At 37.1% G+C, this 24,518-nt stretch overlaps 1 protein-coding gene and 1 pseudogene across 1 annotated transcript in view; both read right to left on the bottom strand.

Moving 5' to 3' along the window:
* The window catches only part of Itgbl1 (integrin subunit beta like 1), a 249,211-nt gene that overhangs the window by 17,726 nt on the left and 206,967 nt on the right, over nt 1-24,518 (bottom strand). The window contains exon 8 of the mRNA XM_006978782.4: nt 9,871-9,987. Coding sequence (XP_006978844.1) covers nt 9,871-9,987 — 117 coding nt within the window. The remainder of the gene's footprint in view (nt 1-9,870; nt 9,988-24,518) is intronic.
* On the bottom strand, nt 871-2,703 carry LOC102908229 (rab GDP dissociation inhibitor beta pseudogene; annotated as a pseudogene).

Here is a 24,518-nt window from a genome sequence, read left to right as displayed (position 1 = left end):
TAATTACACACACATGTGAACCAGCATCAGAATATATTCTCTTTATGGAATCTGAAATTATGCATTGCTGAAAATGAACGTCTTAGGAACTATCAGTCAGACAAAGCATTTTTAAAGAGTGACTTACTTGAAAAGAAATTCATGCCAATTATATCCATTTTATTTGTTAAAAAATATTTAGAGAAAATCTACATCCCTGTATGGTGATGAAACATGATCCACACACAAGCTAAATAAATGAAGAAAATTCCTACTTCACACTGATTTTCTTTTTGCCATTATTATGACTCTTTGTGAGGTTTCAATTTTAGTTTAATTGAAACTGAACCATTGAAAATTATGAAATTAGTTACATTCACCTTTGAGTACAATTGATAAATTATTTTAACCTGCCAGAGTGGGTTTAGTCATCTTTAGTTTTATTGTTAGGAGGGTGGATTAACAATGTTGTTTCTTGTTTTTGTTTTTGTTTTTTTTGGTTTTTTTTTTTTTTTTTTTTTTTTTGCGGTTTCCAGAGTTTGGCTTTATTTTGCAGTACAGAAATCATTTGGAGCCATTTTAAGACAGACATCATTGAAATCAAGGCTCTGTCAAATCAATACTGCATTGTAGCTTGGTCCATTGAAGAAGCCATACCTGGGATAAAAGGTGCTTCTATGTTTTCCCTACTTACCATAAGGTTCCTTTCTCCTTCTCAGCAATTGCAGTAGGTTAAAATACCACATACTGGCTTCCCTCCAAACATCGTCCTAATTCTGAAGTTTGGTTCGAAGTTTATACCCACATGAACAAAATATGTGGGTCTACTCTTTGGGCCCTGCTTTAATACCTCACATAACAAAAGCGAGAAAACTTTGAATGTTTTACCAAACCAAAGAATATTCAATATTTAGACTCCCAATATCAGGATGGCACAAATTGTATAGATCCAGCTCTTGAGCAGAGGCACCCAATCGCAAAGGCTACACTGATTAAAAGATACAAGTACTGTATCAAGTTCTCTATCAATATTTGTTTAGAACAGCTCCTTCACTAAAAAAAAAATCCAGTCTGGTTAAACTGAAGAGAACCACCAATTCTGACTAGCCATTCCATGAAAACAAGTTAATACATGATATTAGAAAAGTGAAGGGAAGGAGTATTCACTGGTATAGCACTCTTCAAACTCCATTTTGATCATAAAAGCAGGGCTTACAATATTGATTTCATACAATACACATTATTTGCCAAATTTTTTTGTCCTAATTACATCATATGTACTGCTGTTAGTCTTCTCCATAAATGTCATTCTTCTTGCACTTCATTTCTTCAAAGTCAAACTCAGATCCTGTCATTCTCTTATAGATATCTTTAATGTCATCACAGGTTGTCTCAAAGTGAGTGGTAGCATCATAGGCACGGGAAATAAAGATCTGGCTCTCTGTTCCCAAATCTTTCGGTACAAAGAGGTCACTGATGCTGACAAATTTCTGTTCAATTGGTTCCAAGAGTTCCAAAGCTGGTCTGATTTCTTTCTCCGGTTCCTTGGTCTCCACAGTTGTACTTACAATGGCAATATGTTTGCCCTGTGCTGCCACATTGTGCGCAAAGGAGATCATGCAAACATAGATGTCTGACTTGCAGTTGACTTGGTTCTGTGGAATGATGATCTGGCAGGAATTGGCATCATTGGTATTCTTGATAGGGTGGCTAAGGATACAGATCACTCTGATTACCTGTCCCACTTTTTCAACCCGATCTTTTACATAGTTGGGGTCACAGATGAGCTGCTTACAGCGAGCAATCTCTCCTTCAGATTTTACACCAACCACTTTTCCATTTTGCACAATGATTTCTTCAATTGGTTTATTCAACATGTAGGTACCTCCATATATAGCACTTAACCTGGCAAATCCTTGTGGCAATTCTCCAAGGCCATAGAGTGGATAAAGGTACGGGCTTTTACCGTATCTTGCCAAAGACTTGATGGCAAGTTTAATTCTATTAATGGTATCATAACACGGCTGATCTAAATAGTCATCTGTTCTGTACAGTTCTGTACAGTGCAAGAGAATGGCCAGTGAAGTCTATAACGTCTTGGCCAAAATCAAATTTCTTATACACATCTCTCATTGAGGTCTTCTTAGGGTCAATGCCCTCAAAAGTTCTAGGATCTTTTTCATCAAAGTTGGCAACATAAACTAGGAACTTCCTGAAGCGGCGTTTTTCAAACAGTCCCATTAAGCTAGATGCCAGGGCTTCTGCTTCGGTAGAAGGAACCTTGTAGATCCCCACCCCCGCCCTTTATAGACAAAGCTCCCTTCAATCACTTTGAAATCCATATAGCGAGTGACCTCTGTGTAAAGCAGCATCTTCACCAACTGACCATTGGCCATAAGGAACTTGGGAATTAAGTCAACATTCCAGTCTCTTCCTCTCCCCATTGATGCTGGTGGTTGTCCTGGTAATTTAAACCTTTTGTATAAATCTTCCAGTGGTGTTATAGATGCACTTTCCCCTCCATAGTATGGGTTCTGATCCATGTGAAGAACCTTCTTTCCATTCACTGACATTATCCCCGACCGGATACATTCCGTCAGGCCGGTGCCCAGCACGATCACATAGTATTCCTCATTCATGGCGGGGGAAGGAGCGCACACAGGGACTCTGGGGCCACCATAGAGAAAGAAGCGAGAAGTCAGGCCGCTCTGGGCCCCGGGGAAAAGGGAATAGCCGAAGAGAGGAAAAGCGGAGCTGACTAGTAGGCGAGGCCGGCCGCCACCCCAGCGGGAAGAGAAGAGCCGGGCGGGGAGGGAGGGGTTTCTTGGTTTTTACATGCTTGCTGATTAAGTAGACATGTGGATGTTTGAGATTTACATATTTGTTGGTTAATATTCTCAAATAGTCCCTGCTTTGAGTTAGAAGCTATATTTAGTTTTATGGCCAAATCCTGAGTATGCAGAGTTCTAGAAAAAAATGTCAAAGTTAACCCATGGATCAGTCTGGTGGTAAATTGAGCAAATGGTCCAAACTCAAAAATTTCAATTTATTCTATGAGCCCAACCTAGAAGAATAGTGTCCAAATGTTTCATACTTAAGTGAGAGGGCCAGGGAGCCAGACCAGAGCCATGACAGGTTTCTAATAGCCCTGTTAGGGACCAGGCCTTAGTTTCAGTTTGCTGGAACTGGCTGGAGCTGAGGAAGCCACAGCTCAGGGGTAACCAATCAACAGGCACCCCCACAGCCTTCTGCTGATTCAGCAGAACCCCCCCCCCCAAGGCTTCTGCTAGGTAAGAAAAGCTTTTCCTACCCTGCAGCTAGAAGGTACCTAACCATTAGAGCCTCCCACCAATCAGCCCTCAGACTAATCTTTCCTCCACCAATCAGCACCAGATTAATCCCTCCTCCCTGGAATTTCCTTAACTCCACTTAAAAGGAGCTTTCATATCTCCCTTTGTGGTCACCATTTGCCACTCCAACATGTTGGAAATAATAAATGCTCTTGTTGATTGCATATATGACTGATGGTCTTTTTGGGGGGGGGGCTTCTCTCGGACCCTAACACTTAGTAATGGTATACCCACCACTGGCTGGCTCTAACAGGAAGAACACTACCTTCCTAGTTAACTTTAACTTTCAACTGGACACAGCCTACAGTCACCTGAGAAGGGAGTCTCAAATAAGTGATTGTCTCCATCAGACTGTACCATGGGCATGTCTGTGGGGGTTGTCTTGATTGTTAACTGATGTAAGGGGTACCAGCTGTATAATCAAAGCAATTTAATGTACTGGAGAATTTGGACTTTCACTAATCATATTGCCAAAATATTTCAATAGGGCTAATGGACTTAGATTTGAAAAGAGTTCTCCCTCTTTAAGGACACCTAGAAAGAAATACAATAAAATATCATCAGATATTATTTTGAGTGATATGTTTATTAATGAATTTCATTTTGATCTTTGCTGTGTTCTGTAGTTAATTGTTTCAAAGGAAAATACTCATTTAAAAATAATTTTTCATATTCCACTATTTGTTGGAAAAATGAGTCATGAAATGTACAGGCAACAGATGGAACTAAAATATGATATAAAGTGAAGTAACCCAGGATCAGAAAGATAAATACTATGGTTTATTTTTTCTTTTATGCTGTTAGCTTTTAACTTTTATGTAAGTGTATTTTTGTGAGAGTGAGTGTAGGCTCAGAAACAACTAGAAAGGCATCCACAAGAGGGGGAAGATGTTATTTAGGGGAAGATTTGGGAATAATAAAATAACACATATGGAGTAAGAAAATAAGAAAAAAGAAGTAGGAATACTGAGGGTGAAAGGATGAATCAGAATGGATCAAAACAAAGTATGTATGAAAATGTTTAAGGAATTTTGTTACTTTGCATGCTGATTAAAAATGAATCAAAAAAATAAAAACATCCTTTAATCTGTTAAAAAAGCAGTATCTAAGACAATGTATAACAAATAGAGGCAAAATACTTTTTATTGTAAATAATAACTGACTAGAGAGCGCCTAACAAAGCATTTCCAAGGACAAGTTCAAAGTCAACTAAGAATGAGTTAAAGTTGCAAGAAAATGTGGCTGGAAGGGCAGCTCAGCAGTTAAGAGCACTCACTGCTCTTGCAGGGGCCCTAGGTTTGATTCACAGTACCCATGTCAAGCAGCTCATAATAACCTGCTACTCTGGCCCCAAGGAATCTGATGCTCTCTTCTGGTAGCTGTGGGTACCTGCATGCACTTGGTACAAATGCATATCCTTAGGCATACTTGCCATGCATAAAATAAAATGAATAAATATTTTTAGAAGACACCAGAAAATGAAATATGTTTCCTCAAAATAACAAATATGTTTTAATCTCTATGATTTTTCTCAGTCTTCTCAAACCTAGATGCTTTCACATAAAACACCACAATCCAGACATTAGCTGTTGTAAATCCAATCCAAGTCTGCTGCAACTCAGAGAATTCTATACTCCAAAATTAGTAAAAGCTTTCATTTTCTCTTTAATGTATCTGTGTTTCCCTGAACTTCTAATTTATTTGAAGAATATTCTTTTATGCTTAGTTTGAAAATAACTTGAATTGGTAGAGAGATGAAGGGGAAGGGCAGAAGACAGGAAAGAAGTTTGACTATATCCATACTCACAACACTCCACTGAGTTATGTGTCTTGTGGAGGCACTGCACACAGAAGAAAAGTAAAATAGTTTCCTGAAGGAGGTTGTTTGGAAGCAGGACTGGTGCCATTATTCAGAAGAATTCAAAAGGATAAGGAGCAGAATGTTAGATAAAGGGGCAGAATCATGATATATCCCAGTTTCTCCATCCCAGTTAACCTCAAATGAAGAACCCATCTTTTCAATAAAGAGACAACTGGCAAGTGTAAAGTAAAGCATAAGTTCCTCCTTCATCTAACATGGCAAAGAACCCAGGAGTCAATGGGGTTTACCCTGGCTCTCACTGATACCATTGAACCAGGAACATTTGTAAATACTGCTTATCCTCTGGAATTACATCTCTCTTCAGGTTCAATTAAATATTCAGATTCTTGTTTCAAACCAGTCTCCTTTTAAGAAGAGCTCTTTAGTGCACCAATATTGAAGCTTCTATCTCAGAAGACGATCTCCACCTCTGTAGGAGCCCAAGTCTCATTCTATGATTCCTCAAACATAGGTTTAGGTATCCCTCACGCAGAACATGCATATTGTTAGTTATAAAAAATCATGAGAATTTGAACTATTTGCTTTATTACCAAAATTGCTTCAGGTTTAAACATCTTCCACAATGGAAGTTCTCTTGTATTTTAAGAATAGCTGAGAAATAGAAGAAAATTGTGATATTAAGACAGCCAAGGCTCATATAGTTTCATCCATAAAGCAATAATTAGAAAATAGAGAAATTAAAACAGCAGCATTTTTACTCACCACCTTAATAATGTCAGTACCATTCACCTTTCCAGTGGCATTTAAAATGAACTATAGCTGATTGTCATTAATCCTAGATTTGTATTTGCAGATTCACTTATTTCTAAATTTATTTGCAGCTCCAATCTCACTACTCACAGAGTGATGAGAGCATATATGTGGAACAATGGAAAACACTGTGGTTCAGATTCATATTCCTGGCTAGGGTAAAAAAAAAATCATGTTTTCCTTCATTTTTAGCTTTCAAATCCTAAACAAGTATTTCTTACCTGGTCATTTCAATGCCACATTTTGTTCTTTTTTTGTTCCCATTTTGATGACTCAAAGAGTGTTTGGTACAGTACTGAAAAGCATTCTTGTTTTCATGAGTACAAGAAGGCCATGATATGTCTTATACAAAAATATATATGTTAGGTGAGGTTTGATCAGACATGATCAGGTCTTGAGTTCAATATTAATTTATCAATTATATTTAAATGAAGTATGTTTGAACAAAATAAAACAAAAATATGCGTTAAGCAGTTATTTAAAATATTGTGACTAAAAGCAAGAATCTAATCTCGCATTTCTCTTAGGTCTAATGATTCTGCACTTATTAATTTAGTGTTGAAAATGGTCTTCTAGAACATAAGTAACACAAATACGAAGGATTGAATATATATTGGCCTTTATTATTGGGGAATATTATTAGACAGAACACCATGGATGACTAGTAAGTTATAGGCAGTGTTTCTGACTTTTTATTCTTACTTATAATATGACCAGGGCATAGTGAGAAGATTCCCTCCCAGCAGGAACTGTCCCTAACTGAGTAATAAAACTTAGTGGTATGTATATAGATGTGGGATATATTTGCCCTGGAGGCAAGACTGTGGCAGAGAATCAGGCTCTGAACTGTGAGCTGGGCTGCTCATAGGTGAGAGATGAAGAAGCAAGTGTTGTTACCTGTTTAAACCACATTTAAATTTCACAAGACATCATTTAAACATCAAAGTAAATTTTAATAATAAAAACGTAATATTTTCAAGAGGAACTTCTAAGACTTATTTTATGTACAAACCTGGTGAGCACTCAGAGATTATTTGATCAATACAATGTTTATAATAAGTATCAAAATAGGAAATTAGATGAGTATGCAATTTCTTAGTCAATAAAGTTCTAGAAAAATGGACTAGGAATTAAATTTGATGATAATGACTAAATATGATCTTGCTATCTGCTTATGGTTTCTTCAGCACTGGCAGGAAGTGTATCATGGTGTATTTAGATATCAGCAAAGTCTTGGCCAAACTTGAAAATGCATGAAAAATACAATCTTCTGATCACTAAGCTGATCACTAAGTTCCTTGGTGTCTTAGTTACTACTGTTCTGCTGTTATGAATAAACAACATGACCAAGGAACTCAAATAAAAGAAAGCATTTCATTGGGGACTTGCTTACATTTTCAGAGGGTTAATACATTTCCATCATGATATGAAGCTTGGTGGAAGGCAGGAGGGCTAACATGGGACTGAAAGCTTGCATTCTGATCCACAGGTAGCAAGCAGAGTGACCATGAGTCTAGCCTCAAAGCCTACTTCCAACTACCAATAAGGCCCACACTTCCTCTAAGAAGTCCACACCTCCCAATCCTTTCCAAATAGGGGACTAAACATGCAGATTTATGAGCCTGTAGGGGCCATTTTCATTCAAACCACCACACTTGGCATTACCTATACCGAGTAGAGGAACCAATATGAAATCTAAGTGTGTATAAGGGTCTCCTGGAGGGAATCACAGTTGTAACAGGATAGGGCTATTGTCTATTTGATTGTTAAACACTGGACAAGGAATGATGGACTGAACAGTTAGCAAATCTAGAGAGTATTCAAAGAATAAAAACATGCTGAGGTATCTTTTGTAGTCCTGAGAGAAGAAATCTGGACCATCGGACATAAGAGTTGAGTTCTTTTGAAGAATATTATGGTAGCTATAATAGGTATCCACTGATATTCTTTCATCCTTGTTGCTTTTGTTGAGTTCCACTACCTGAAGGTTTCTGTCAGACATGGGAGCTGATCACACACCTGCGAGTCATTCTGATGTAGCAAGGAAATAAATGCCTAGAAGTGGGCATTAGGGAACGATTGATGGATAGATGAGAATTTTGTTTTGCATGATTTTAGAACTTCATCTCTTGTGCTGGAATGAAGTTGTAATTTAACTTACATGTACTTCTAATCACACAGTTCTTTTAACAAATGCCTTTCCTTTCCTAATACATCTTCCACTTCTCACTGCCTTTTCCAATAAACGACAGCCCAATCTATGTCTCAGAACATGATTCCTATAGGTCTCTTACAAAAAGTTCTAAGCTCTGGGCCAACTCAGTTTCTCTTTGCACATGGAAGGATTGCTGCTCAAGTTTATACATGGGCATTTTCTAATTTGGGTCATGGAAGTCTGTTCTCTCAGGGACAAAGCTTCATGCAGACGGACAATACAGAAGGGTGTTCATATCTAATTCTGAGAACCTTTCAAGCAAAATCCTTCCATGAGATATCTCACAGGTAAGTGGTCTATTTTCAATTTCGATAAAGATGTTTATGGAGGAAAAATATACAATTTAATATCCATAGAGATTTAATAGATTTCTACCAAATTAAACACTTCAAATAAGACACTCAATTATGCTGGGCAAGGAAGCTCATGTTAGATAAACACTGGATGCCAGAGAGGAAAAGAACAGCAAACAATACCAGGCCATTATGAGAAGATCCCTCACTGCAGACACCATCTCCAACTGAGCAACAAGACTAAGGTAATAAAAATAGAAAGGTACATATTGGACTTTCCAGATCCCCACTAAGCTTCATCTATATACCGTTATCACAATTAAATGGTAACACAATAACAATAATCTCCTTGGATAACTCTGGCAACTAGCAACTAATATTAATGAACTAATATTAACCCAACCTAAAAGCAATATGGCAATATGGAAACAATTTGATGCTACTCAAGGAGCTCCACAGTGTAAGGAAAGATCTGTGAATTGAGTGTGGAGGCTCAAGTCCTGGTCTGTCACTTGTGAGTTATTGGATGCTAACTGTCAACCTCCCTCCAATTCCCACCATTAAAATGAAGAAAGCAGAAATTCTTTTTTAGGGTAACTTCCATGATTACAGCACAAGAAACCACCAGAAACAGGGGTTACTTCAAAGAACTTTCCTCCATGGTTCAAATTGTAAGTGATTCGGAGTATGCTACAGAGCAACATACACAAGAAGGTAAATACGAACTTATAAAGATAGATATTCTGAGAAGAGAGCTACCAGATGAAGGTCAAAAGATACAAGCAACATCAGTCTTGTTAATATAATGTATTTCAAGATTGACAGGACTAGAATAATTCAGATATATATTCCTTCTCCTGGATAAAGCTCATGTCAGCATTCCATATCTCAGACTTTCATCTTCTCATTTTACTTTGCAAATTATCCTTGTGTTGCCTTATTCTTTATCTGGATAATTGATTATTTTTTGGGGGGTGACTTTTGGGATCCAAAAGCAAGGCAGAAATACTGAGTTTCTATCTCTTCTAACTCTGTAGTTCAACTCAGACTATAATTTTACAGTTTCTTCCCAAGGTTTCTGGGTGACACTGCTTTCTTCCATCAGTATTTCTGAATGAAATAATAGAAATATGACCAAATGTCAGATTGCATGGAAACATTTTAATTACCACCAACTAGCATAGAACTTAGAAACTGATTTAGATTAGACAGTCTTTTCACATATCCCCAAGGTAAGATTTCTTGCTTATAAAAGTGCTAATAAAGCTATATTGCTTTAAGGTGTAATGGTATATTTCTTAACTTCTTTTGAACAGAAATTTTAAATGGGATAAACAATGAAAAAGTGCAGGCAAAATAATCTGCATGCAGAAGATATAAGGCTGACAGATTGGTTACCACCTCCACAGACCACGCCCTCCAGGTCTTCACAGCGGCGGTCATCACACTCACAGGTCTTTCCATACACCCTGCTGTCTCCTGGAGGGTAACAAGTACATCTGCCACATTCACATTTGCCTGCAAGGTATCCAAGGAGAGCAGGGTTAGGAGTGTCAGTCTCAGAAGGGCCTTCAGAGAAACAAGCATGTTCAAAACTCAGATCTCCTGAAGTGTCCAATGAATGCTTTTCCCACCTTCTCTACAACATGCTGAAGGTCAACACACAAATGCTAAGAAACCTGGAAGTGCAAAGGACAGTGGCTGGCTCAGAAGCTGGCTACACTTGTTAGGCTACTTTTGTTTCAATTAATCGTGAGGGATAATTCCATGATGAAACTATTTAATAATTGAGTTTGAATGTACTTTAAACTAAAATGATTAAAAATGATTGCAACAAAGTATATGTAATATACATAAAATATTCATATATGATCAGTATATATTTCACTTAATTTAACATAATTTGGTTATTTAAAAATTCTTTTAATTGGATGTGGAGCTTCTCATGAGAAAAAAAAATCATGTTTATATTTTCGTTTGGTAACTTAGTGATTATTTGTGGCCAATTCCCTAGTTCATAAAATTTTTTTAAAATGGAACAAACATTAAAATCCATTACCTCCAAAGCTGTATTATATTTAGCCTAAAACCTCAAAGCACAAACATTTTACAGAATGAGTTTGGCTCATGTTTAGGGAAGATCTCAGCTGGTGAGATGATATTTGCTATCATTGTTTTTTCAGTTGTACCTAGATGCCAAACACCTATTCCTTGCGTTGTCCCGGGTTTTTTTTTTTTTTTTTTTCTGTTTTTTTTTGTTGTTGTTGTTGTTGTTGTTTTATAGTACCACACATTTACTAGTACATTATACCTTTTTGACTAGACAAGAAAAATCATTGAAGTTAAGTAGTTGTTCATGGTGAACCAACTAGTTAAGATTAGAATCAAATTTACATCCATTCTCACTAACCTTAAAGCTTATTCACCTATCTATTAAGTTATATTATATCTTAATATAGCATCATGAGACCACATGGGAAGAAATTTCCTTTGTCTGAAAAAATGAAACAGTTTGCCAGAAATTCATCTGAGTGACAGTACTTCAAGACATCTGTTACTCCCAGTCATTAGCCCAACCATCATAATTACACTCCCACTGACATGATCCTATGATGCTTCAGAGCTGGCCCTGCAAATGCTGTTACTGCACTTGTATCTTGTTAAAGAAATTTGGCATTGGTGATGATGGAGGGATGAAAAATAGTATTTAGAGTCATATAGTCTCAGAGCTGAAATTACAGATGATCTAATGCAGTGATTCAGTCTCTCTGGCAGGAAGGATGAGACCAGTGTCCCCTTAGAATACTCTGAATAATGAGATACTTTCAATCCAGTGTTTTTTGTTTTTTTTTTTGTTTTGTTTTTTTTCCTGGCTTTCAAACAACTCTTTCTGCTTGAGGATAGCTCCAACTTCAGCAACAGAGAAGGGTCTCTTCCTGAATGACAGTCCTTCCTCTTGGCCCTTGTGGCCAGAATGGAGAATGGAAATGCAGAAAACCTCTTGCTAGAGTTCTGATTATCAAGGATGAATGCAAAGGTTTAGGTTCCTAGGAGAAACAGAGCTCAGCACAGATCACAGCACCAGCAACTTCTATCCTGGCTGTTACTGCCTTCCCAGGCTGTTGCAGAGACTGATGATTCAAGTAAATTCTGAACCAGAACTCTTTATAAAATCTTTTGTCCCATTAATGAAGCACATAATCAATGGAGGCTGTTCCCTGAAGACACAGAAACCACTAGTGTACCTTACTTTTTCCTACTCTTGTACTTTCTGCCTTCGCCTCTGCAGAATTCCACCAATGACAAGAAGTCAGTGGAAATCTGAGCTCTATGAAACCATCTTTCCTTTTTTTTAAATTGTTTTTGTTTGTTTGTTTGTTTGTTTGTTTGTTTGAGGCAGGGTTTTTCTGTGTAGCTTTGAGCCTTTCCTGGAACTCATTCTCTAGCCCAGGCTGGCCTTGAACTCACAGAGATCCTCCTGCCTCTGCCTCCCTGCCCGACCACTGCCCGGCCGAAACCATCTTTTTACTCATGCTTGGTTACACGGCAAACTGCTCCTTGTCTCTCATCTATTATCACTTCACTACTAAAGCACCAAGTGGAATTTAATACTAGATCATTAGTGCCTAAATCCACCCAGGGTCTAGTCGTGGATCTCTGCATCCAGATCCCTCAGTCATTAGATGGGGTTTCTAGCACAACAATTAGGGTATTTGGCTATCCCATCACCAGAGTAGGTCAGTTTGGGCTGTCTCTTGACCATTGCCAGCAGTCTATTGTGAGGGTATCTTTGTGGATTTCTGTGGGCCTCTCTAGCACTTTGCTTCTTCCTATTCTCATGTGGTCTTCATTTACCATGGTCTCCTATTCCTTGTTTTCCCTCTCTGTTCTTGATCCAGCTGGGATCTCCCACTCCCCCAAGCTCTCTTTCCCTTGACCCTTGCCTTTCATTACCCCCACTCATGTCCAGGCTGTTCATGTAGATCTCATCCATTTCTGTCATTGGGCGATCCTTGTGTCTTTCTTGGGGTCCTGTTTTCCAGGTAGCCTCCCTGGTGATGTGAGTAGTAGTCCACCTTTAATCCCAGCACAAGGGAGGCAGAGCAGACAGATCTCTGTGAGTTCAAGGCCAGCCTAGGCTACCAAGTGAGTTCCAGGAAAGGCGCAAAGCTACACAGAGAAACCCTGTCTCTCAAAACCAAAACAAAAACACCTCCAACTTTCATTGCCATCTGCTGCTCCTCTGACATGGCCACCAGCAGGCATCATAATTGCTAAGCTGTCTTTCTAGCGTACAGTACCATAAAAACCTTCAAAGCAAGAAGTCACCTGTAAAATCACACATACAGTTTGATGTTATCTTTTCCAAACAAACAAGTCTGAACACTGCAGTACTTAAGAACATAGACTTAGGAGGAAAACTTAGGAGGAAAACCACACATGTGATTACTGTAAAGGAAAGAATATCATTTTCACAGGGGAAGAAGTATGCTCCTAGGGAGCAGAGGGAAGAGACTCACTAGCATGGAGGCACTATTTATTTCTAGACCTAAGTATATAATTATAATAACTCACAACGCCTTAAGTAAATATCATATATATATGTGTGTGTGTATGTATATATATATACATACACATATATATATGTATATATATATATATAATGGGCTTAAGATGTCATTTTAAAATTCAAAATATTTACTTTTATTTTATGCATATGACTGTTTTCCTGCATGTATTTATGTTTAAAACATGTGGCTATGGATGCCAGAAAATGCCATCAGATCTTCTGGAGCTAGATATATAGATGATTGTGATCTGCCATGTGGGAACTCAAAACCAAACACAGATCCTCTGTATAAATAACAAGTGATATTAACCATTAACCATAGATCCATTTCTCTAGCCCTTAGTATGTTATTTAAAAGTAAGTTTGATATAACATGAGTCACCAAAAAATTGTTTCTTTTTTTAAATTTATCGTTTTTTATTAAATTTTTAAAATTTATTTTGCATACCAACCACAGTTTCCCCTCTCTGTCTCTCCCCATTCCCTCCTTCTATGTCTCATTTACCCACCCCCATCTACTACTCCTCTATTCAGAAAGGGTAGGCCTCCCATGGGAGTCAACAAAGCATGAATATAAAGTTGAGGCGGGACCAAGCTCCTCCCCCTGCATCAAGGCTAGGGGAGGCATCCCAGCATGGGGAATAGGTTCCAAAAAGCCAACTCATACATGAGGGACATGTCCTGATCCCACTGCTAGGGGCTCCACAAGCAGATCAAGCTACACAACTGTTACCCACATGCAGAGGGCCTAGGTTGGTGGCATGCAGGCTCCCTATCTGTTGCTCCAGAGTCCATGAGCTCCTACTAGCTCAGGTCAGCTGTATCTGTGGATTCCCCCATCATGATCTTGACCCCTCTTGCTCTTACAATCCCTTCTCCCTCTCTTCAACAGGACTCTCAGAGCTCAGCCCAGTGCTTGGCCATGGATATCTGCACCTGATTCCATCAGTTACTGGATGAAGGCTCTCTGGTGACAATTAGGGTAGTCACCAATCTGATTACAGGAGAAGATCAGTTCAAGCACCCTTTCCACTAAATTTACCTGGTACCAGGTTTCTCCCTAACCCCCAAATGGTCCCCTCTCTCAAGTTACCTCTCTTATTACTCTCCCACTCTGTCCCACCCCCACCTCGACCATTGGGATCCTTTATGTTCCCATCCCTCCATCCACTCTCCTCTATTCCACCTTAAGTTTACTCAGTAGATATCATCTATCTACCCTTCCCAGGGAAATCCATGCGTCCTTCTTAGAGTCCTCCTTGTTACTTAGCTTTTCTGGTGCTGTGTATTGTAGCCTGATTATCTTTATTGAATATCCTTTAACTAAATCAATTAATCCAGTAGATTCAGCATTTAAATTCAAAAGTTTGAATCACAAAATATTGAAAGAAAAATATGATGGAGTTTGCCTAAATATTAGATGGAAAAGCCTATTCCAAACATGATGCCCAAAACAGAAATGTAAAGTACTAATAAATTTGATTTTTTTAAAAAACTAGGCAGTCCTGGTGCACACCTTTAATCCTAGTGCTTGGGAGACAGAGACAAGTGGATCCCTATGAGTTCAAGGCCATCCTGGTCTATGAAGAGAGTTCCAGGACAGCTAAGGCTATGCAGAGAAATCCTGTTTCAAAACAAACAAACAAACAAAGAAAAAGTTTAATTTATGTAAAGCAAAATATAGCATAAGCAAATAAGTTGCTAAAGCACACACTAAATAAACACCCTTCTAGGTAAACATTAAGTATATTACTTATATAAATGTACATATATATATGTGTGTGTGTGTGTGCGCGCACACATATATATATATAGTATGTGATTTCATATATATATATATATATATATATATATATATATATATATATATTACCAAATATAAATGATGGTTAACAAAAAGGAACATTCACAGCAGATACAAGTCACACTGATTAAAATGGAGAATAGAGGGCTGTCTGGAAATATTGTTCTTGAAAAGTTCATCTCTGGTAGAAGTTAATAGTCTAAAACTTTCATAACGCTATGTGAAATTATGAAGGCAATTTTTGTTTCTTGGTCTATATGTCCCTCATCTTTTCTTCCTTTTCTGTGACTCCCTTTTATTTTCTGTTCCTTTCTTGCTCTTGTAGCAATTGTCCCCTGCACCCACACACCTGTGCATTCAAAGCCCATGCAACATCTACTCCACATTTCACATGGCAATGTTTGTATGATGAACAGTAACTTCCTTAAAACACTATGACATGCATATTCTTTTTTTTTTTTTTTTTTTTTTTTTTTTGTGGTTTTTCGAGACAGGGTTTCTCTGTTTAGCTTTGCGCCTTTCCTGGAACTCACTTGGTAGCCCAGGCTGGCCTCGAACTCACAGAGATCCGCCTGCCTCTGCCTCCCGAGTGCTGGGATTAAAGGCGTGCGCCACCACCGCCCGGCTAACATGCATATTCTTATTCAACAATAGGCTCAACAAGACTCAACACTCTTGAATATCAGTATGTATGTAATCAGCTCTGTAGCTGAAAGTTTTTCTTTATGATAAGAGATAAGATAGATATAAAACCTTAGACTCACAAATACAGGATAGATAGAATATTTTCTTTAATTTTGACAATTACAAATAGACTAGATATTGTAACTGTAATTCTTGCTGGATAACTGTTTGCTATATATAATTTTACTACATTAAAGTTAAAACCTTCCTTTTTGAAAAAAAAAGAAAAGAAGTGCTGTGGATATCTCTCCTTATGCAGTAAATGTGTTGCTCTGATTGGTTAATAAATAAAGTGTTGATTGGCCAGTAGCCAGGCAGGAAGTATAGGTGGGATAAGCAGAGAAGGAGAATTCTGGGAAGAGGAAGGCTGAGTGAGCAGACACCAGCCCACCATCCAAGGAGCAGCATGTAATGGCACAGAGGTAAAGCCACAAAAAATGTGGCAACATATAGATTAACAGAAATGGGCTGAGTTTAAGTATAGGAGCTAGTCAGTTGTAGGACTGAGCTAATGGCTGAGAAGTTTTAATTAATATAAGGCTGTGTGTGTTTACTTGGGTCCCAGCAATTGCGGGACTGGCTGATGAGAGAGATTTGTCCTGACCATGGGGCCATGAGAGTCAGGCAGGACTAGAAAAATTTCAGCTACATTGCTCTGTTGTTCGGTCAACACACAATAGAAATACTAATTATCATGCCGGCTATTGAAGACACAATATTAAGAAGGATGTTTAAGTGCCATTAATAACCAGAGAATAAAGATAAAAATATATGAATAAGCATAATCTACAGAGATAGCAAAAGGTTTTAGTAATGCAGGGTTGAGCTTTATAGTGTTGAGCTTTACAGTGTTCCCTACAGTGGGAGTTTACAGGCACTTGTGAGTCCCTCAACATGGGAACTGGAACTTAGGTCCTCTGGAAGAACAGTCACACTCTTAACTTTTAAGTAGGGCTGAATTTTGATCTTGGCATATCTGCCAGGAAATATAGTTGTATAGAAGAATAAGGTAAACCTCATTCATTATCATTTCCATAATGGGGATAATACTAATGCACATTGCCCAGAAATATTGTAAAAGCTAAAAGGGTATAATGGAAACAAAGAACATTTCCAAGTATCTGTATCCAATAGATGTTACACAAACATCACACATTATCATTATAATACAATATCATTATCATTGCATATATCTTTAATAATAAAACATTTTGGGGCATATATTTCAATTACTTGAATAAAATTTGTTCACTTCCTTTCTCACTTAATTCTTCAATTAAACCAACCAAAATGTGTACTTCCTGCTCTAGAATGAGATTATTTAAGAAGAGCCCCTTTATACTGACTGTACCTGCCATGATGTTCACAGCAGGCACACTGTCTATGACCTTATTTTTCTCCTTTTATAAAATTGTGTAAACTGTGTTTGCAGTACATGTTCAATGGTTGGAGAGTAATTAGAGACTCACATAAAACAGAGAAGAGATTAGCAGTTTACTAACACAGTCCTGCTTTGCCTAAAATAATAGGTTTACCATAGCAACCTGATTGCACTAGAAAAAAAAGTGCCTGCCAAATGCATCCTAAGTTCCCTTGAAATTTCTATGGGAAGAAATTAAGCATTTGAGAACTATAATATTCTGTACTGTTTCATCTAAGCATAATTTTTTTCTGGGAGAATGAAATAGTCCTGCCTCAGAGATTTGAAGATGAAACAGTACCTTTGCCTTCCATTTCAAAACAAGAAGAAAAAAACCCTTTGAATTCTACCCACATTGACATCACACATCAATTTTTACACAAGGAAGATTACTCCTGATTTTAAAGTACAAATAATGGCAGTCCTTCTATTTGAACATTCATTCTTAGAATAAGATAATGAAGTTGCCATGGAATCATGTAAAGAAATTAGATATCTGAATAAATGCTGTACTAATAGGATATTCTCTGTGATTTCACAATTCTTCCCTACAGTCTCTAAAATTCAAAAGTGGAAAGGAGTAACAAGCCTTACTCATGTCTAATGGTTTTCCAAGGCATCAAGAAAAACATCACAGGAGTATCATCTAGCCCTCCAAAGGATTTTATCTCATTATTTCAACCTTTCATAGTTTCTAAAACTAAAATAAAATATTATTCAAACCTCATTTTCTTTCTAATACAAACCTTAGCTATTGGATAGAAATATCTCACTCATACAAAGGTACCTCAAAATCTGCAAATGCAAGGTTAAAATGTCAGGGAATGATTAAGTCAGGAAATATTTAATCAGGAAGTATAGCTCACAATGATGTAACCCATAAAATTAAAATTAGAACTGTTAATGCCAAGAAGCAGTGCTCTGCTCACCACAGGACAGATGCCACTTTGTCAGTCGAGAGGCAAGGCAGTGGTAGAGAAGAGCCTTTTCACAATAGTCTAGCTGTGTGGAAGACAGCTAGAATTTAAGGGTTGTTTATGCAAAAGATGGGTGAATGCCAATGCCGGTTGGAGGAGGATGTCTCACAGGTGGTGATGTGTAACCAAATGACATGTATATGATCCTAGTCACAAAGCCATGAGATGTTCCTCAGTTTTGTTAATTTCTAGAGCATAGTTTGCCCATGTGTGATATCTGACAAGTTACACATACTAAAGAATGGACAGGCTGGAGGGTTTCAGATTGCAGAGAACCCTTTGCTGATTACCAAACTCATCAGAATGAAAATTGCACAATTAATAAAACAAAAAAACATGCCTCAGCCGTTTATTATGAAAGGCATAAATCAAAGCAGGCAAATCATTGTCATGTACAGTGTCTAGTCTGTATCAATGCTCAGGGTCAGAATATTCTTCTTAGTTGCTACAGATCTTTGGAGAATGACTGTTTTCAGGGTTAAGGTTTTAGGTGTCAACACACAGGAGTTGTTTGCAATTCCTGACTTCTCTTTGACACCTGTGATTCAGCACACACAAGTGTAGTTTAGCATAACTGTGGTATTGTATTCCCCCAAATATTGTGCATGCTATTAAACTTATCTGGGGTCAGAGACAGAACAGCCACAATATTAAACATAGAGGATAGGCAGTGGTAGCACACGCCTTTAATCCTAGCATTCCAGAGGCAGAAATCCATGTGTTCAAGGATACAGTCAGGCATGATGAGTCATCACACCTTTAATCCCAGAAAGCGAGCCTTTAATCCCAGGGAGTGGTAGTAGAAAGCAAAAAGGTATATATGGCCTGAGGACCAGAAACTAGAAGCATTTGGCTGGTTAATCATTTGGCCTGGTTAAGCATTCAGGCTTTTGAGCAGCAATTCAGCTGAGACCCATTCTGGATGAGGACTCAGAGGCCTCCAGTCTGGGGAAACAAGACCAGCTGAGGATCCAGCGAGGTGAGGTAGCTGTGGCTTGTTCTGGTTCTCTGATCTTCCGTGTTCACCCCAATAATTGGCTCAGGTTTGATTTTATTAATAAGACTCTTTAAGATTCCTGCTACACATAACTACAAGTCTGTAGGGTGAATAACAAAGGAAGGACACAAGGAACAAATGCTGCTGCCTAGTGGAAGAGGTCGCAGCAACAGAAACGGTAGACAGATGCTTCCGTGGAGAGTGTTTCTTTCATATCAATTGATTTGTGCAAAAGGAGTGGAGTGAACTCAGGCCTGAGTCACTTTCAATTTGTGATTTTTGACACAAAAAATTTAAAAAGTGTGAATGAATTTATCACCCCTTAATATACATCTCTGTAGTGCTCAAATGATCAGATTCAGAGCAAGTGTGGACTTTCCACCTCAGGGGTGACTAGCAAGCATATTTTTTTTTAACAGATGAGACATTATAAAGCAGCATGCTTGAAGAATCTTATGCTATATTTTAGGGTCTATCTTTTGGGCTTTAAATTTAAATATTTCAAAAGATTTATTTTTATTATTTTTAATTCTGTGTAGGTGTGTATGGCAGCAGCTAGGTATTAGTATGTGTGCTGATGTCTGCAGAAGCCAGAGGCTGGAGTTACAGATCGTTGTGGGATGTAGGACATCAGTTCTAGGACCTAAACTTGGGTCCCCTGGAAGAGCAAATGCTCTTTCTGCTGAACCATTTCTTTGGCCCCTATTTTAAGAATTTATTTTTTAAATCACAAATTAAAAGTATAAAAGTAAAGTCTTACACATATTTTGTCCATTATCTAAATAGTATTTAAGATGTGATCATATCAATAATTATTTTCATAACATACATATGTAGTTTATGTCTAATTTTGAGAAATTACCCTTAGCATCAACTCCAAGATGAAGGCTGACTTTTGTTATTATTCTTGTTCTTTTAAAAATGCCATCAATCACATCTCAAACCCAGGAATTGTGATCTTGGAAATGTCAGAAACCTGATAATCTTAAATTTAAGGATGTGGTCAACTTGTTTTTAGGACTTCAGATGGCAAACAGAGTTGGCACGGTGTCTGATGGGGGACCTGCACTCCTTAACATGTCCCTCATAACAGAAAGTATATGACCATTTTCTGGAAATACAAGTGGAACTTAGTTAGAATCCCACTATATTATGATACTAACTGTACTATGTGCCTCATTCACATCCTCTAAAAATCACAGGACTTAATATCAGAAAATAAAAACAAAGGAAGACAGAACAAATTACATGGAAACACAGTTTCTCCAAAGTCCTATGTCGTTGTTTGAAGAGTAACATATTCTTCGAAGTGACAGCAAGTCAGAAGAAAATTATGATGTTGGCTCCTGGGTGAAAAGACTTGCTTTCACCTGATGCTTATTGACAGGAATAGACCAATGACTCTAAACAATGACATTAGCATCATCCTGTAAAAGAATTCAGAAAATGAAATCAAAGTATTAAAGGAGAACAAGGGCTAAATGCTCACATGCTTCACACAGTGATAACTCTGTATCATACAAAGCACGGTGCTGGGTGAAACGTGATTACTTTTATTTCAGTTAAGCACATCTGATTGCCTAAGAGTCCCAGAATGTACTGCTTACCCACAACATGTTAGCAATGAGTCACTGCAATAACTCCGGTGGGAAATTTAATTAGCAGATTCACTTCTTTTTGTCTCAAAACTGCAACTGCTTTATGGGAAGAATAATTAATAAACATTCTAAACATATTCTCTTATAAGTTTCTTATCTTCTAATTCAGTTTATTATTTTTCTCTAGGAAGGTGAATTTTTGTTGTTTTAATTGTTTTTGACTATGTAGGATGACTTTTAATTTACAATTCTTATGACTCAACCTCCCAGTCCTTGGCCACCATACTCAAAGAACTGTGACTTTATATGTAAGCTTTTAATAATTGCTGCTTGTTAAAATAGCATAATAATGAAGATAGATTATAACAAAGTATACAATATTCATGTTTTAGCTTCTAGCAGTATAAAACTGAAATCATATGTTACATCTAAAATACTTTCATTACTATTCTTATGGGAAGTAATGCAATTTTTCAGAACACCCAAATACAAAAACTGTGAGTTGGAACAAGAGCAAGAAACTGCAAACTCTGGAAAAGATCTGAAGATAAAAGCCTGTATGGGCACTTCATGAGCTGAGAGTGGAAAAGATGAAGCTATTTTTACTTGGATAACCTGAGTCCAGGAGAAAGAGGCCTAAAACCAGGAATTTTACTCTCAAATTTTAAATATAATAATTGAAGAAAGAAGACTGATTCTCTGCCCCAAGAGCATTTAGCATTGAGTAGAAATCATATGCAGGTGTAAAGTAGAAGATTAACAGATGCATACAAGGAAACATGTCACTGAGAGTTGAAGTCAGCAAAAACAGCATCCTTTTAGCTCTCCAGTATTACAGGGTATTGTTTAATAGTCCATCTTGTCAAATTTCTCTTGATAATGTTTGTTATAGCTATTTATGCATTCTTAATAAACAAAATCTTGATCATTTCTAACCAGTAGGAGTCTGTCTGGTGTATCTTTAGTCCTATTTCTTATTTCTTTATTTGATCTCAGAAATAGTACAAGAAACAATCATCAGGCTTTTTTATGATAATCTTTCCCCTAAAATGTTTCTTTTATTAGAAGCAGGAAGAGCAGTGTTTCTGAATCAAAGACAAGCCTCACTGTCTAGGAATCTTTGTCAACATCTGTAGACACTGGTGGATACAGCAATGGGGAGAGATATGCTACTTCTATGCAGTAGGTGAATGCCACACAGCATTCAACATTAAACAGGGCAGTTCATTCGGAAGTAACTACCAGGCCCAAATATTAACCATTCTGCTGTTGAGAAACCCTGAGACAAGTGAGCATAGAGTGCCTTAATTCATCCAGTAAGTGTTTAATAGGGCAGAATTATGTTTACCCTCTCTTTAACCCCTTACTCAGAGGCCCCAAACAGGAGAAATGTGAACATGCACTTGCTCATGTAAAAACTACTTCACCAAATCACTTTGTCCTTTGAGATCAATCATTTTCATAGCCTCTAATAAGCACATTCTCTATCCGTCTACTAAATCACCACTTTAGTGATAGGGTAGTCATATTTATGAGGTTTAAGGTAGAAATTTGGTAGTCTAGTCTATGAATATTGATATATCTAAAATGTGTTTCATGATTTAAAAGCTTATTTAATATAAAATATTTGTTATATACTCACATGTTAAATACACACATATATATATATACTCACATGTTAAATATATATATTAACCTAGATTTCCCATTTGTAGTTTGAAATCAATGATTATACCAGTAATCAACAATTTTATGCTATTCCCCAAGAGTTCCATCCATTATATACTCTCTCTCTGTCTCTCTCTCTGTCTCTCTCTCTGTCTCTCTCTCTCTCTCTCACACACACACACACATACACACACACAATCTTCTTACTACTATACAAAACATTACTTGTCAAATAAAAAATTAAAAAGATCTACCAAATATATTTATACACACAAACATATGTGCCCTAAAATTGCTGAATGTTTTTAGTTTCATAAGTTATTATTTTTATTGTTTTCATTATATTTTTGTTATTTAAAACAACTTTCAAATTTAAATACACGTTGATCATGTTATTACCTTCCTGAAAGTCCTTCCAGATTCTCTCCCCCTCCCTACCCATCCAAATTTAAACTTTAAGTTCCTTTCAAAAAATGAAATTCCAATATAACAACAAAGTACCCAAAACTAGGAAAACAAAATAAAACCAGATCCTCCCCCCAAACACCCCAAACACCAAGTTGTAATATATAACAAATAAAAGCATACACAAAACAAAACAAAAATAAAAAAGAAAATAACAAAAACTGTGGAGTTCATTATTTGTTGTTTAACTACTTGTGACCAAGAGGCATGCTCTGGAATAGTTGATAAACTGAGTGTCACTCCATTGAAGAAAACTGATTTTCCCTCTCCCAACAGATATAAATGACAGATCAGTTTACAAATTATTATAATTCAATATATAAACAATACTAAAGCAATAAAAGATCACTATAAATAAAAATACAAAAGGACAAGGCAGAAAATTGCCCCAATTAAATTCAACTTCAGACAAAAATATGGCTAATGTGTCAATAAATTTCTTTCTCGTCTTTTTATCTAGAGCTACATAATCATTTATTAGTAAATAATGAAGCATAATTTTACCTAAACTTGTAAAAACTATTTTAGGAGAGCTTCGAAGGTCAAGTTTAATCAATTCTTCCACTATTCCTTTTTATAACTAGAATTGTGGCTGGAGTTCACCTTCAAATATGGAATTGTTTCATGAAAGGAGCAAGTAATTCTAATGGCAGCCCCAGTACTTTCTGCTGACAGAATTGTGAGTACACATTAATTTACTTAAAGCTTGATTAATTGGCCATTCTTCCTCGGTGGAGAAAGAATGCTGGTTTATTCACTTATATCAAGGGTTTCTTCTCTGGGAGTAAAAAAGAAATCATTCCACAGTAGTTTATCAAAACATCCATGAACTCTTATAACTTGCTATCATGTTTTTGTACCATACAAGGGCTGAAACATCCATGGATCAGGTGATATTGGCTTTGCCCCTGCACTCAGGCTGGTATAAATGCTAAGATAAAAGTGAAACATTGTTTTATTTTGTTATTTGCAGCAGCTCAGTATTCACCTATCCATTCTAGTTATTTCAGAACACAAAGGAAGAATGTCTAAAATTTAAACTCAGGAAAGTAATATTAGAGAATTTCACCATGTGGTGATTGTTGATGATAAGGATTTTTTCCCTAATTGTATCTTCTTTACTACTAAAAATATCTTATGTGAAACAAAACCATATTCACCCTTATTTCACTGGTCAAGTTTCCTCTATCTCCCTGTGGTGGTTTGAAGAAAAATGTCTACCATAGGTCCAGGTATTTGAACCATTAGTCTCTATTGGGTGGTTGTTTGGGGAAGTTATCAAACCTTTAGGAGGTGTTACCTTGCTGGAAGAAGTATGTCACCAAGGGTGGCTTTGAGTGTTTGAACCTTGCCCAACTTCCTGTTTACTCTCTCTGCTTCCTACATATGGAAAACGATGTGGCTTCTCAGCTTCCTGCTGCCATACCTACCCTGTCATTATGGAATGTTCATTTGGAGCCTCAAATCAAAATAAACTCTTTCTTCCATGGGTCATGGTGGTTATCACAATAACAAAAAACTAGCTAATGCACTTCCTAACATGTCCCCATCCCAACAACATGTCTTCTTTTTGTTGTTGTTATGGTTGTTGTTTGGTTGATTGTTTTTATTTCATAATATACTACTCTCTTAAGTGTTATTAAATAGGTAAGATATAATCTGAACTTACTTATAGTAAGGGAAATGAAGGTTGGATTTATAGACAGAAATATTAATAAGCAGAAGAAAGAGGATCTTGAAGTCAATAGTGCTTCTTTTGCTTATACCAAGTGGCTCTTGGTTTAGTCCTGTGGTTTTGCTCTATTACCAATGTGCTTACATATGTGAGAAAGAATTACAACAGGAATTTGCATCTCCTGAGGAGAA

This window comes from Peromyscus maniculatus, chromosome 9, assembly GCF_049852395.1.
Source record: "Peromyscus maniculatus bairdii isolate BWxNUB_F1_BW_parent chromosome 9, HU_Pman_BW_mat_3.1, whole genome shotgun sequence".
Classification (NCBI taxonomy): Eukaryota; Metazoa; Chordata; class Mammalia; order Rodentia; family Cricetidae; genus Peromyscus; species Peromyscus maniculatus.
This window is presented reverse-complemented; position numbering and strand designations above follow the sequence as displayed.